Raw genomic sequence first — 14,636 nt, 5'->3', positions numbered from 1 at the left:
CTTATTCTTACTGAACACAAGTTAGATTACTACCAGTTGCTCTTGTACTTTTGGTCTATAAGAATTTTTTAAAGTTTAGACATTTTTAATGTTTCTGAATTGCACACTCCAGAAGACAGCTGGATAAAACACACTAGACAATTTCAAAAAAAAAATCTTTTTTTTAATTAATTATTTTTGGCTGTGTTGGGTCTTCGTTGCTGCGTGCAGTCTTTCTCTAGTTGCGGAGGCGGGGGCTACTCTTTGTTGAGGTGTGCAGGCTTCTTCTTGCAGTGACTTCTCTTGTTGCGGAGCACAGGCTCTAGGCCCGTGGGCTTCAGTCGTTGTGGCACTTGGGCTCAGTAGTTGTGGCGCATGGGCTTAGTTACTCCGTGGCATGTGGGATCTTCCCGGACCAGGGCTCGAACCCGTGTCCCCTGCATTGGCAGGCAGATTCTTAACCACTGCGCCACCAGGGAAGTCCCCAAAAGGCAAATCTTACTATCAGACTCATTTGGCATATCCTTAGTATCCCGAATAAAATCCACAGAAGTGAAACTAATATAATTTTCAAAGAATTCATTCATGGTGGGGTCTTAGAACAAGGAACTCCATGTGAAGAAAGGAAGAGTTCTGCTCATCTTGCTAATCACAAGGATTTTTCCTCGTGGGGTAATTGAGTTTTTTGGTGTCTCTGTGGGACTTTTGTTTGCAGGAAAGCATGCATACAGGCCCAGATCTGATTGGTTTCTGTTCCAGAAAATGTTTCCAACACTCCCTTTTTCTCGTAATATTCCAGGACCAGTTTTGTTTGGTCTTAGTAAACCTTCATTCTCTTGATAAGTGTTTCTGGTTTATCATCCACACGCTGAATGAGAGGCTCTTCAGTCACATCATCCACGTCGACTGCTTTGGGAGGGTTAAATTCGAGGTTGTAGCCGCGGCCACTGGCTGGATGAATCCAGCGAGCTGTGAGGCGTTGCCGGATGACCTCAAAGGGCACATTCAGGTTCATCACCAGGTGTACCTGATAAACTCTATCCAGGGCTTCAGCCTGTGTGAGTGTCCTGGGGAAACCACACAACAGCCAGTTATACTGGGTGAAATTTTTCAGCTCCTGGAGGATAAGCCGAGTCATGAGGTCTTCTGGGATGAGCTTCCCCTGGGCCATGAAAATGTTGGCCAGCACACCAATTTCTGTGTCCCTCAGCATGTTGTCTCAGAGCACGTCCCCGCTGGAGAACTTCTTCAGCTGGAAGTGTTTGATGATGCGCAGCGCCAGGGTGCTCTTGCCGGAGCCCGGGGTGCCCACGATCATGGAGCGCAAAACTGCCTTGACGCTCCCATGGCTGCTGAGTGAGGCCAGGGCCAAGCCAACGGTTGGGCTCCTGGTTGGACGCCAGCTGCGCCTGCGCGCTCTCTCCCAGTCGCGGCGGCCTGACGTCGGGGGTGGAGCCACGAAGAAGCGCAGAGGGCGAGAGGGCGTAACCCACGTGGAAACGGACGGATGCTACGGAAGAAGAGCGTATGCGTGAGTTGTAAGATTGAGTCAAGGAATTCTCCCGCAATGCAGTGTGAAGGGCGGAAGAGGTGGGAGGTTTGAAAGGAAAATGAAGAAACAAAGTGTAGATTCAAAAGTTCCACCTTTCACAGGTGGAAAAGGAGAGGAGGGAGGGATACAGTACTTAAAGAGATTATTAAAGACAAGAATTTCTGGAATTAAAGAATGATACAAGTCACGGAACTAGACAGCGGGACAGTTCAGAACATCTAGAAGCAAATGTTGGCAAAGGTGTAAGTAGGTCTCTCACACTCCTGCTGGTGGGGTGCCCCCACAGCTGGTTTGGAAGGCAACTTGGCAGTGGCCATTTTTAAAAAAAATTTCTTCTCAGTATCTTCCTTGGAAAAACACTCTCAAGTGACAAGAAGGGTATAGGATGTTCATTTCAGCCTTATTTATAACAGCAAAAAATTATTAACAATGTATCTGTTCATTAATTAGAGAATAGCTAAGTGAACCTTAGCCATACTATGGAATATTAATGCAGCAGCTAAAAAGATCTTTATGTGTTAACATGAAAAGATTTCTAAGACATTGTAAATGCAAAAAGTTGCAGAATGATACAATTTAGGTTAAAGAAAGATGTAATTTATGTTTAAATATAACTATTAAGTGAACTGGGAAGCTGGGTTTCAAGCAGTGGAAAGACATGACTTGATTTTTGTTTTTAGATGATTGCTCCATCTTCAAGAAGGAGAGCAGTTAGAAGGCTATGTCCATAGACCAACAAAGAGGTGAGAAAGTGCTATTTTAATTTTAATTTCTTCAATATAAGTGAGATTGAGCATCTTTTCATTTGTTTATGGACCATTTGCACTTTATTTCCATGTAGAATTTTACAAGTGACAATTACCTTCTAATCACTTCCCTGGAAAAATACTTGGGGTTTGGTTTACTCAACAAGATGTGAAACAGATCCTCAGCTTTGTCTCAGGTGGTCCAAGTGCACTGGCTTAATACAGTATCAGACTGTGCATCGTATGGCGCTACTCTAATTAGAGGCTGCGGAGCCACCAATCCTGCATCCGCTTCCTTCTCTAACCATTTTTTAAAAATAAATTTATTTATTTATTTATTTATTTATGGTTGCGCTGGGTCTTCGTTGCTGCATGCGGGCTTTTCTCTAGTTGCGGCGAGCGGGGGCTACTCTTCATTGTGGTGTGCAGGCTTCTCATTGCAGTGGCTCCTCTTGTTGCGGAGCACGGGCTCTCGGCGCACAGGCTTCAGAAATTGTGGCCCGTGGGCTCAGTAGTTGTGGCTTGCGGGCTGTAGAGCGCAGGCTTAGTAGTTGTGCCACATGGGCTTAGCTGCTCCGCGGCATGTGGGGTCTTCCCGGACCAGGGCTCTAACCCGTGTCCCCTGCGTTGGCAGGCAGATTCTTAACCATAGCTCCACCAGGGAAGTCCCTCTAACCATTCTTGAGCCACTTCATTTCTGAAAAAGATCCGTAAAAATGATGTGATGGCTTGTTCTCATTCTATGAGCAAGAGAGAAAGCTATTTCCAGAAAAAAGATTTTGGGATTGGAAACCTAATTTCTGTATTTTTATTTTATGGTAGCGAAGTAGAACTGCTGCTCTAATTTCTCAGACTTAAAGAAAAAATAGTTTTTGCTGTTTTAGATATTTAAGTTAGTCATATAATCTCTTCTGTTGTTGCTATATCCAAAAGAGTTACACTGAATACATAAGGTGTTTCAAAAGGTATATGGATATTTAATAGAAATTTAGCTCATATCTTCCAGCAAAGGAAAAAAAAATCATGTTATAACTTGAAACAGTATTTTGCATAATACTAACTGCTTTGCATAATAAAGCAGCACACTGTCTTTTAGGATAACTAATTATATACATAAAAAGTGATCCTGCCAAGGCCTTTCTATCCTACTAGATAGATTTAGCCTTCTAGTGTGTTCAGCCTTTAACTGAGATATCTAATTTGGTACCAGACTCTGATCACAGAATATTTCAGAGGAGTATCTGTGGAGTGTGGTAGGGTTCACTTGGCTATAGGTGTGAGTGGGAGAGGATGTGTCCCAGAGCAGCTTAGAGCAGACACAGTCGGTGTTGGCCTGCTGGTAGGTGACAAAGCATTTTAAAACTTACCCTTAATAGCATCTGGTAAGAGGTTCTTTGACCAAATACATATAAACTAGTAGTAGCCAAGTAATATCAGACAATACATTTGATCTCATTTAGCAAAACGCATCCAGTGCCAACCAGATGTGACTGTGGAAGTTTATGGAAACTTTCTAGGTATTTTTCACAGTAATGGAATCCAAATGGCATAGCAGTAAAAGAAAAACAGCAGGGGCTCTTCAGATTATGCCGGTTTTTATAGTACTAATCATTCATTCGTTGACTCAGCAAACTTTAATCAGGCATTTATCTGTGTGACCAGTTGTTCTAAGCACAGAGGATGCAGCCTATGAGATAGAAAGAAGGCTGAGTGTCTGTCCCTGTGCCATGACCTTCTCACGGGTATTATGGGCCAGTGTTTCCCAAGGTGTGACAGTTGCTTCTCTGGAGAATGTGAGATAAGTTTAGGTCTCTGTGAAAGAACATTCCCCTCCCCCACCTCCAGGTTTGATAATTGTGTTTTATTTTATTTTTAAAACTATTTTATTATGAAAATTTCACAGATACCTAAAATTAGAGAGGTAGTGGTGTAGCCCCATGTACTCTAGTTTCAACAGTGATAAACCTTTTGCTAACCTTGTTCTATCTCATATTTTTTCTTGAGTATGTTAAATAATAACACTTTTAAATTATAATGAAGAGTATGTATGTTTTAATGTGCATAAGAAAAATATAGCTAGCACATCCAACCTAATACTTCACAGTGTTCTTGCTTAGGACAAAACTAAGCTATAAATTTGTTTTAAAACTGTTACACAGATAGGGCAAAGTTCAATGAGGGCAAAGTTGACTGACTAATAGACACTCCCCTTCATCGATTCCTTCCCTCTCTGAGGCTGGGATGGTTAGAAGTGATTCCTTCTTCTATAGGAAATGCTTAGCACCATGTGTGACACTTAATAAGCACTTACAAAAGAGAAGCTAATATTGTGTTTGGGAGCCATCTTTGATTCCACAGAACTGATACTGGCCAACATTTATTAAGCACTTACTGTGTACAGGCACTGCGGTGGGAGATTTACATATGTTATCTCATTTCCTCTTCATAGCCACACTCTGAGTAGATGTTAGGATCTCCATTTTCAGAATTAAAAATCAAGGCTCAGAAAAATGAAGTAACTTAAGGTCACAAAGCTATTAAGTGGCAGGGCTAGGACTTGAGTTGAAAGCCTGTTTTCCTGCAAGGCCCATCATGGTTTTCCACCCAGTTCCCAGGACAGCCAGGGCCTACATCCCTACCTCTGGGAAACAGTTGGGGAAAGAACTAGATATGTGGAGTTTGGAGGCTTGATGTAAACCTGATTCTTCCATTTGCTAAAGTTGTGACCTTAAACACTTCCTTTCACTTTTTCTGGCCCTCTGTTTCTTGTGCATACAGTGAGGACAATAATACTAATTACCGAATGTTCGAGCACAGAGTACAATCATTTATGTGGAAATTTGACACCGTGGGCACTAAATAAATGTTTGTACTGTATTCACACGCCAGTAACAGGGAATGTGATCTTGAGCAATCCCCTTCCCTCTCTGGGTCTTGGTATCCTCAGCTGTAAAGATGATGGCGTAGGCCCTTAAAGTCCTGCTAGGGATAGTTGTTCCACGATTGTATTCCAACTGGACCACAAGAAATATTAGTGACTGAAGTTAATGGAAATAACTAGGTAAACTTCCATTCAGTGTGATTTTGTTTATAGTTATGTATACTTGTCTTAGTCTGATTCCTTAGAAAGCAGAGCCAGACAATGACATGTTGCTGCTGCTTGTTAGGAGGTACAATGCCAAGGAGCAGAAGCCAGAGACCTGAGAGACACAGGAGTGAGGCAGGGAAGGAGGGAGAGAAATTGGAGCAGGCGTAACTGAGCTGGTCGCCACCCAGTGCTCCTGGTTGCTCTGTCTTAAAGAAGCAGCCTCTGAAAAGTTGCATCTCAGTCTTTCTGGAATGAAAAAAAAAGAGAATGAATTTATCTACCAGTTTCCGGCTCCTGTTTGGCAACACCTTGACCACAAGGGGTTTATTCCTCTGTAATTATGGGTTGTACAGTTCTGGGCTCTGGGGCAAGATCCCTTGTGTCCCACATCTCAATGTGAACAGGGAGGCCCAGGATGAGAGATGAGAGGGGTGTGGCCTGGGCACGAGGCTGGGCTCTGAGAAGTGTACCTGCAAGTAGTTGGAACTGGTAGCCATGGTGGTATTTGGAACAAGAGATGGGAGGCTGAGAGGACCTGCGGTGGTGGAGGTGTGTGGTACAATAACTTCTGCCCCATTGACTTTTAAACAGAATCTGAAGGGGCTTATAAAATAAGGATGACGATGAGGAGGAAATAATTCATAGAAATATGAAAAAGAAATGACCTCAGTTTATTACCTGCAAAGGGAGGATAATAATAGTACTTATCCATAAGGCTGTTATAGTGAAAGAATGATTTCAAGAAGGTAGTATTCGTAGAGCATTTAAAATATACGTGGCATATAAAAGCCGCTATGCAGGTGTTTGTTTTAAAAAAGAAAATATTTAGCCACATGAGCTTTGATGGTTTCTGCAACTAAGCATTACATTTACCTCTAAGCTTTCTAGCAGTTAAGGAAAAAGGGAAAGATGGTAGTTTTCATAATTTACATTATCTGATCAAAATGAGCCTGCTAATTCTGAAAGAGAGCCAAGAGTCTATCTGACAAGAAAACCTAAAGGGAGCTGATCCCAAAGGGACATTAAAAAGCAGAATAAGTAACGTTTTCAAAATGAGTACTTCGGTAAGTCGTGCTGAGGAATGTCTCACATGGCTAATTCATTCACTGATACTTTACCAGACACAGTATTTCTGGGAGCTAAGATAGAGACGTTCAGATCTGTAGGCTTCTGATGTGTTACCCTGAATTAGTGGTTCTCAAGCAGGGACAGCTTTGCCCCCGAAGGGACATTTAACAATGTCTGGTGATATTTTAGGTTGTCACAACTTGGGGATGGACGGTGGTAATGCTGCTGGTCTCCGATGGATAGAGGCCAGAGATGCTATTAATATTGCGTGGGACGTACATATACTAAAAAAACTTGCTGGTTATCTGAAATTCAAATTTAACTGGGAACGCTGTGTTTAAATTTGCTAACTCTAGCAGCTACACTTCCTACATTGCACAGGACAGCCCTCCACAACGAAGGATTATCAGGCCCCAAACGTGAATAGTACTGAAGGGGAGAAACCCTGCCCTAAATGAGTACAGATCTTTGCATACTTTCCTAGAGCAAGGGAGACAGAGTATGGACATTAAGATATCTTTTGTTTAAGATTAGTTAGCTGACAGTTTCAGATCCAAACCTCTGGCCTCAGCCTAGCTTATTTATATCTGTGATGCTGACAGAAGCTCAAATCCTGTCTTCAACAAACAAGTGTCAAAGTGGACATTGCATAGTAAGCTTCTTGAACACTCCCATTGCTCTTTAAATATCTCCTCTTCGTGGCACTTGTCACCTGGTGCCTCATCTGGTTACTTGGAGAGATTTATTGCATAAGCACTCAGCTCATCTGATGTTGAACAAGGTGATTTAGGCAGGAAATAGAGCCTGTAGTACTTAAGGGGATTACATTCTAGTTGCAGAAGTCATTCAAGGGAAGGATACCCTAGGAAGGCACTGGCAATCCTGTCTTCATGTAAGAGTAAGGAAAGGTTCGGGGGTTGACTGAAGGACAAGCTGGGACAGAGAGCTGGGTGAAATCCATTTTCCAGAGGAGGGGCCCATCTCTTGACTGGGTGGTGCAGGTGGGCCATGGTTGGGCTCCAGGGAGACATGGTCTTTCCACGGAGAAAGCCCAGGCAGGTGTACATCCCTGAAAGAGGATAACAGAAAAGACTTGGTGGGAAGTCAGGATTTTAATCCCCCTCCTCTGCTTCTCTGGCGACCTGTCACCAAGACTCATGTCATACTGCTTTCTTTGGTTTTATTAGACACTCCTACATGTAATAGAAGCCAGATAATTCCCCATGGTATACATCATAAAGAAGATATTCCCTAAGTAGAGCTGGAAAGGGTCACAATTTAAACTCCCTCCTGAAAATATCAATGAGTTTACCCCTCACCTCCACCTGCCTCCCAGGCCTGGCATGAGATAAGTAAGGATTATTGGGGTCTTCAGTTGTCCAGAGGATACGCTTTGCATTCAGCAAACTACGGAAATTGCGATACAAACCATGAAAAGGCACAGAAAGGGGAAATCAGCTGCCAGCTGCTCTCCAGCTAAATTGATTATTTAAGAGGGTGGAAGATGCTTTCTACTCCGTGCTGGCTCACCTGTGGTTACGCAAACACCTGGCATATTCTTAATCCACATCCATCATTTTTGGCCTCTCCTTAGTTATTTCTTAGGTGTGGAGAGATGGCCTCTGCATTTCCAATTCCATGACTCAGTAAAGAAAACTGAAAGCTTGGTATGATGTAATAACAAACGTTCACACCGGTGACCCTGATTAAACCAGAAAGGATTCAGTTACACTTACTGTTGTCTGCTCAGAGGGCAGGGAACTTTATCGTCTACTTTTGAAGGCTTGCCATCAAAAAAAATTGCTGAAAGTAATATTTTTTGTGATTGAAGGGTTAGTTTCAATTTTCTGAAAAATTGACCCCCATGGTGCACTCCCTTCTTGATTTGGGTTGGGAAATAAGGTACCACTGTACTTTCATAATGTGCTGCGACTCCCAGAGGTACAGGTGATTTCTCATTGGCTTCATTTTTTTTTTTTTTTTTTTTTTCTGTATGCGGGCCTCTCACTGTTGTGGCCTCTCCTGCTGTGGAGCACAGGCTCCGGACGCACAGGCTCAGCGGCCATGACTCACGGGCCCAGCCGCTCCTCGGCATGTGGGATCCTCCCGGACCAGGGCACGAACCCGCGTCCCCTGCATCGGCAGGCGGACTCTCAAACACTGCGCCACCAGGGAAGCCCTCATTGGCTTCATTTTGAGTTGGAGGGTTCTTGATGACATACAGTCATTCTTTAAAAAATAAACTTTTTTTGATGGAATAATGTTAGATTTACAGAAAAGTTGTGTAAGTAGTACAGAGTTTTCCTATGCCTCATCCTCCAGTTTCCCCTGTTGTTAACATCTTACATAACCACCACACATTTGTTGCAACTGAGAAACAAACCTTGGTACATTGTATTAACTAAACTCCAGACTTTATTTGAATTTCACCACCTTTTGGATTAATGTCCTCTTTCTCTTCCAGATTCCAGTTCAGGTAACCACATTACATTTAATTGTCATATCTCCTCAGTCTCTTCTTGTCTGCGACAGTTTCCTCATCTTTCCTTGTTTTTTGTGACTTTGACAGTCTTGAGGAGTACTTGGCAAGGTATCCCATAGAATGGGTTTGTCTTTTGTTTTTCACATGATTATAAGTTTCTGGAAAGGATACCAAAGAGTTAAAGTGCTCTTCTTGTCACATGATATCAGGGGTACATGATACCACCTGACATCTCTGGTGATAATTAAACCTTTTTGCTTGGCCAAGGTGGTGTCTGCCAGGTTTCTCCACTGTACAGTCACTACTTATCCCTTCCCCTACTATGTCTAGCCTTAGGAACTGAGTCTAGCCTACCCTTGGGAAGGATGGGGCTAGGCTCTACCTCCTGGAGGGAGAGTATCTACTTGTATTATTTGGAACTCTTGCATAAGAAAGATTTCATACAGCCATTTTAATGAGATATTTTAATAACTATGTATGCCAGACTCCCAGATTCAGCAAATGTTAACATTTTGCCAAATATGCTTCAGATCTTTATTTTAAATAGATTTAAAAAAATTGTTACAGATATGGTTGAAGTCTCCTTTGCATTTCTTCGTTAGCCCATTCTTCCTCCTCTTTCCCTTCAGGTAACAATTAACCATGTTTTTACATATATGTGTGTATCCATAAAAGGATTTTCCATATTTATGTTTCATTGTGCAACTTGCTTCATTCAGCTTTATGTTTCTGAGGTCTATCCAGGTTGAAGCAGGCATATGGGAAGGCATCTTAATCTTAACCAGTAATTTGTCTCCAAATCACTTTATAAATTGGATTATTTGTGGAAATGTTTCCTGCAGACTGTTAATCCTCCCCATGGTGTGTGAATTTGTGGAAGGTGAAAGATACCTCCTAACCTTGGTCTTAGAAGCTGGGCCAGGGCTGGGGTGGCTTCCAGAAAGGTGAGAGGGAAAACAGGAGCTAATTACCCTTTTTGATGTTTCCTACCTTCTCTTTCTACTGGCTGCCCCTCTCCTATTCTTTCTATCTGGCTACCCCTTTCTCCAACATCTGTCTCCTGACTTCCCACCTTCCCACCTTCCCCAGTGTAGGTGAGTCTTCAGACCAAGTACCTGATAATCAGTGAGGATGACTGGAGGTGGCCCCATCAGCCCTCTAGAGACAGTGCAAGGCACTATAGGACTGAAGGTAATTGGGTTTCAACACCTGAGCTCCAAACTCAAATGTCTTATGACTCAAACTCGATATGTTTCAAACTAACCATTTCCCACAAGCTGTTCTTCCACCAGCGTTCCTAACTTCAGTAGCCATCCACTTGCCAAAGTCAGAAACCTGGGAGTTGTTCTTGACTCCTACCTTTCTCTCTCCCACTAACTCATGCCCGAAGTCCTATTATTCTTATTTCCTAAAGAACTTAATTCTTCTATTTCTCTCTAGCTCCATGCCACCACTCTCATCCAAGTTATATTAACTCACACCCAAATTACTGCAGCACGTGCTCAGCTGGACTCCCTGCCCCCCCAGTCTTGCCCCCTCCAGTCTCTCTTCCTTCCACTCTGCAGGCTAGATAAATCAAGTCATATTACTCCCCCAGCTCAGTCTTCCCCATTGGCCGTAGGACAAAATCTGAGCTTCTAACAAGATTTACAAAACCCCCAAAGCTCTTTTTTGCTTATGCCTCTAGTCTCACTTCCTACCCTCTTTGCCTCAAACTTTATTGACCAGTCATAACCAGTTTCTTTCACTTTCCCAAATGCACTGTGCTCCCCGAACTCTGAGGCCTTCACACATGCTCTTCTCTCTTCCAAGGACATGCCCTAATCCGACTTTAGTCAGCTTTCAGTTTGTAGCTGAAATACTCCTTTCTGTGCAACAAGAACTCTGGCAAAGACTTTCTTCTTGACCAAACTTTAGACAGCCTCCTCTGAGCCCTTTTTTTGACTAGAGCTTGTCCTTGGGTCCTGTCCTTAGCCTGCTGAGGCCAGTTTTCGCAAGAATCCTGCTAAGACAGTTTAGTGAGAATCCCCCCTTCCTTGATGTCTGACCACCTTTGATATCTCATCAAGTTCCTCATCCCCCACCCTTGATGTCTAAGTCCCTGGCCTGCCTTTAGTAAAAATCCTGTTAGGCCAATTTAGCAAGAATCCCTAACCCTTGAAGTGTCCTCTTAGTAATTTTCCATCCACTGACCCCCCTCACTCTGCTTGTTGGCTGTGAACCCCTATCTGTCTATACTGGCTTTGGAATTGAGCTCAGTTTTTCCCCTACTGCAGTAGTTACCGAATAAAATCTGCCTTTACTACCTTTAACTGGTGTCTGGCTTTATTTCTTTTTAGCAAGACCCCTAGACTATGTTAGGGTTCCTATCATACCCCTCTTCTACTTCCCCTATCATGATTCTCATTATACTTGATTGTGACTTCTTCTGTAGTTGTGTTTTTTAACCTTAAGTGTCCTGAGAGCGAGGATTAGGTCTTGTTCACCATCGTATCCCCAGCACGGCCCAAGACTTGGCATGTGTAGGACACGATCATTGTGGAATAACGGAATGAATTTTCAGAGTTGCTCACTTGCTCGTATGGAACGTTCCTCCGTTACAGGCAGTTTCAGGTAGTGTGATACGTTCCGGAGGCCGTGTGGTGGGCCCTCGCCATAGATGGAATGAATCTGTATCTACTCCTGTACTGTTAGGCAACTCCTTCCTGGGTCTGGTGTGCCCTGGAGCAGAAATACTGAGCTGACCTTCTCTAGCAATGTCTCCAAGTGGAACTGGCAGCTGCCTAATTCATTCACTCAGGCAGACTCTCTCATCACAGGTGCCTAAAACCCATGATTGTACGTTCTATGTTTGTTTACCCATCTTTCTATTTTCTGCCTACCACAAAAATAGACTAGACCTAAGTTAATCAAATTTAATGCTCAGGCACAAAAGATGATTATGTTCTTTGTTTAATGTAACCATTCCTCATTTTACATCTGTCTCTCTGCTTATTTATTTCATTGATGCTTGGAAGTAATTGGTTTTGATACATTTTGGCTCACTGATAAAGAGTGTCAGACACATCTTAAGTTTGACTGGGGGCTCTCTGCTATCTTGAAACACACGTGGCTGATAATTTTCAAACAGAAATATCTTCATTTTCTAATCTATTTTAATAAAGCTTGGAATGTGGGCAAACGAGATGGTGATTACATTAGGTAAAAATTATCTTTTGTCAAGCAAATAGGTTAAAAGCAAAAGACTATCATTAATACTGATATGAAGAGACCAGAGGGACCACCTGTGGCTTCTCCCCAGACCACCAGTACTGCCCTCCGAAGGGGGGAAGGTCTCATTGAAACTCCTGTGACTCATGAGGCTGTGTCACAGTTTTGAAGGTTCATGGAAAAGGGAATTCTGTAACCTACCTGGCAAACCCTTCTAGGTGTTAGAAATGCTGACTCTAGGAAACCTGAGTCTATGGATTTTTCGCTTAAATTCTTCATACTGCAGGTAAAACCTAATTCTGTTTATCTTTTTGCAGCGTAGGAGGAAACAGAAGCTTAAAGATGGTAAATTACTTGCCCATAATCTTACTTGTAAGTGGTAGACTTAGATTTGAACCTAGGCCCGACTCTACAGCAGCCCCTCTTTTGTTCTTAGCCATTGTACTGCCTTGCGCAGTTAATGAGATGTTTCAGTAAACAGGGTCATTCAGTTCCTTAGCTAGCTTGGATTAAAGATAGTGCCTACTGTCGGCCATAAACCTGTGCGACTCCAGCTGTATGTCCAGGGCTCAGGTGATTGTGAGGCACCTCACAGGCTCCCTTTGGAAACAGTGGAGATGGATGTAGAAAACTGCAGTGCCGCATGGCCCGGTGTGGTTCGGGAACAAGCCGCAAAGCTCTGGCATTGAGCATCCCAGGCCTTTGGTGCAGTTTTATGCTTCATGTTACTCCATAAATTTAGCTCTGACATTTGAAGAGTGGTAAAGGCTAATCTGAGTTTGAGACTAGTAACTCTGTCTCAGATCCCTTGTTTGTAGATTAGGATAATATAGTTCTAGTAGGATCAATGCCATATTACATGTGAAGAGGTTAGAAAATTCTGGGCCTAGAGAATAGTAAGCTCTCAATAAAGCTTAGGTATGAAAAATATATTTAAACAGTTGCTATTATTTTTGTTATTGTAACACCATGAGAACAAAGTGTTGAAACACAGCCATAGCCAATTAAGCAGCGACTAGGCCCTCTGTACTGAGGTTCCTGACTGGCCAGTGACTAAGCCAGTCAAAGACGGTGACGCCAGCAGCTGGTGCTACAACACAGGTGCTTACACAGGTGCTTACACAGGTGACCAGACACCTTGAGAGTTCTGTGCACTCAACATAGCTCTTCCCAGAATTACATACACTCTGAGAAAACGCTAGTGTTTACTAACAAAATATTATTGCATTTAACTCTTGTCCCCAAAGCCTTACTTTGCAGTACTCCTGTTTATTTACTCTTGGGTTTCTCTTTTTAATTTCAGCCCAAGATTGTTTTCATAAGTCTTATATTTATTCTACACATTTTTAACCATCCTTTCTACTGAACTCTTATTTTTGCATTCTTCTTACTGAATTCGTCTTCCTTTTCTCTCTTCATTTGTGTAGTTTTATTTGTTTCATGCTCTCTTTGACGTTTCATCTTTCATAAACAGTTCTTACATATAGTTCATCTGTTTTTTTTACACTTCTTAAAACTTAAAACCTTTGTTTAAGGACCTAAATGCTCAAACTGCACAGGATTATTTTCCCGCTGTAAGACACCTAGAAATGCATAGAATTCTTATAAGCACTTGTCCAGCCTTTATTAGCTTTAAAATACTGAACATCTGTTTAAAAGTTATAATTGTAGAAACTCTATGTTTTACTTTAAAACATGTAACAAACAAAGTTCAGAAATGCATAACATGATTATGAAGTGTCCCCTGACATTGTTAGCAGTTCTTTAATTAACAGACGTGGCCTTACGAGCTCACTAGATACTTGCACATTCATTAGCTGGAGGGGTCCCATGAGGACCTGTTTCAGAGGAGTTAGGAGGATGCATGTCTGCGTCCTCCATTGTCACCTTAGCCCACAGGTAAAGCTGATGGGGTTCCCCTTCCGCCTTATACACAGACACAAACACGCCCACATGCCTTGGGCTATCCTGAAACTTTCTCCTTGAAGACCACACTAGATGTTCATCTTGATCAGATTTTACCTCCCCGTAAAGGAAAGGAGGGAGACTATGTCACACGAATGTACCCACACCCGTGTCCTCAGCGCTCCCCACCCCCCCGCCAACACCGACAGCCCTGTATTTGTGAATGAGTGTATGTGCATGGACCGAGTGGGGTAGAAAATACCTAAAGGGAGTTTGTTAGGAAGAGAAACCACACGTTTCAGTTCTTCCTAACATTCTAGCTGCTGACGAATGTGAGGCCACTGTCATTCATGTCCCTATCTTTCTCTAAGCAAAAACCCTGTCATAAAAATGACAGTGTGACCGTGCAGCTGGACTCATGCAAATATAAAGAGGTTATTGAGAGGTCAGGGCCCTAATTTAGGAAGATTTAATGGGACCTGCTCATAGGACCTTCTGGGCACCTTGCTAGCGCATGCACACTCATCATGTACATCTGCCCGGGGCCAGCTGCCCACGCGGAAGGTCCTGAGTGTCCACACGGTGAGTCAACAGGTGGCTACCACC

General features: G+C 42.8%; 1 protein-coding gene across 1 annotated transcript; it reads right to left on the bottom strand.

Moving 5' to 3' along the window:
* Nucleotides 1–628: 628 nt before the first annotated feature.
* On the bottom strand, nt 629–14,006 carry LOC114892114 (GTP:AMP phosphotransferase AK3, mitochondrial-like). Its single transcript, XM_029216809.1, is given in 4 exon segments — nt 629–1,489; nt 5,151–5,291; nt 7,753–7,840; nt 13,921–14,006. Coding segments are annotated over 4 exon segments (1,176 nt in total).
* Between the last annotated feature and the right edge of the window lie 630 nt (nt 14,007–14,636).

The sequence above is a fragment of the Monodon monoceros genome, unplaced genomic scaffold (assembly GCF_005190385.1).
Source record: "Monodon monoceros isolate NGI ecotype Baffin Bay Population unplaced genomic scaffold, NGI_Narwhal_1 Super_Scaffold_12, whole genome shotgun sequence".
NCBI lineage: Eukaryota > Metazoa > Chordata > Mammalia > Artiodactyla > Monodontidae > Monodon > Monodon monoceros.
The sequence above is the reverse complement of the archived record's forward strand: the minus strand, read 5'-3'. Positions and strand labels throughout refer to the sequence as shown.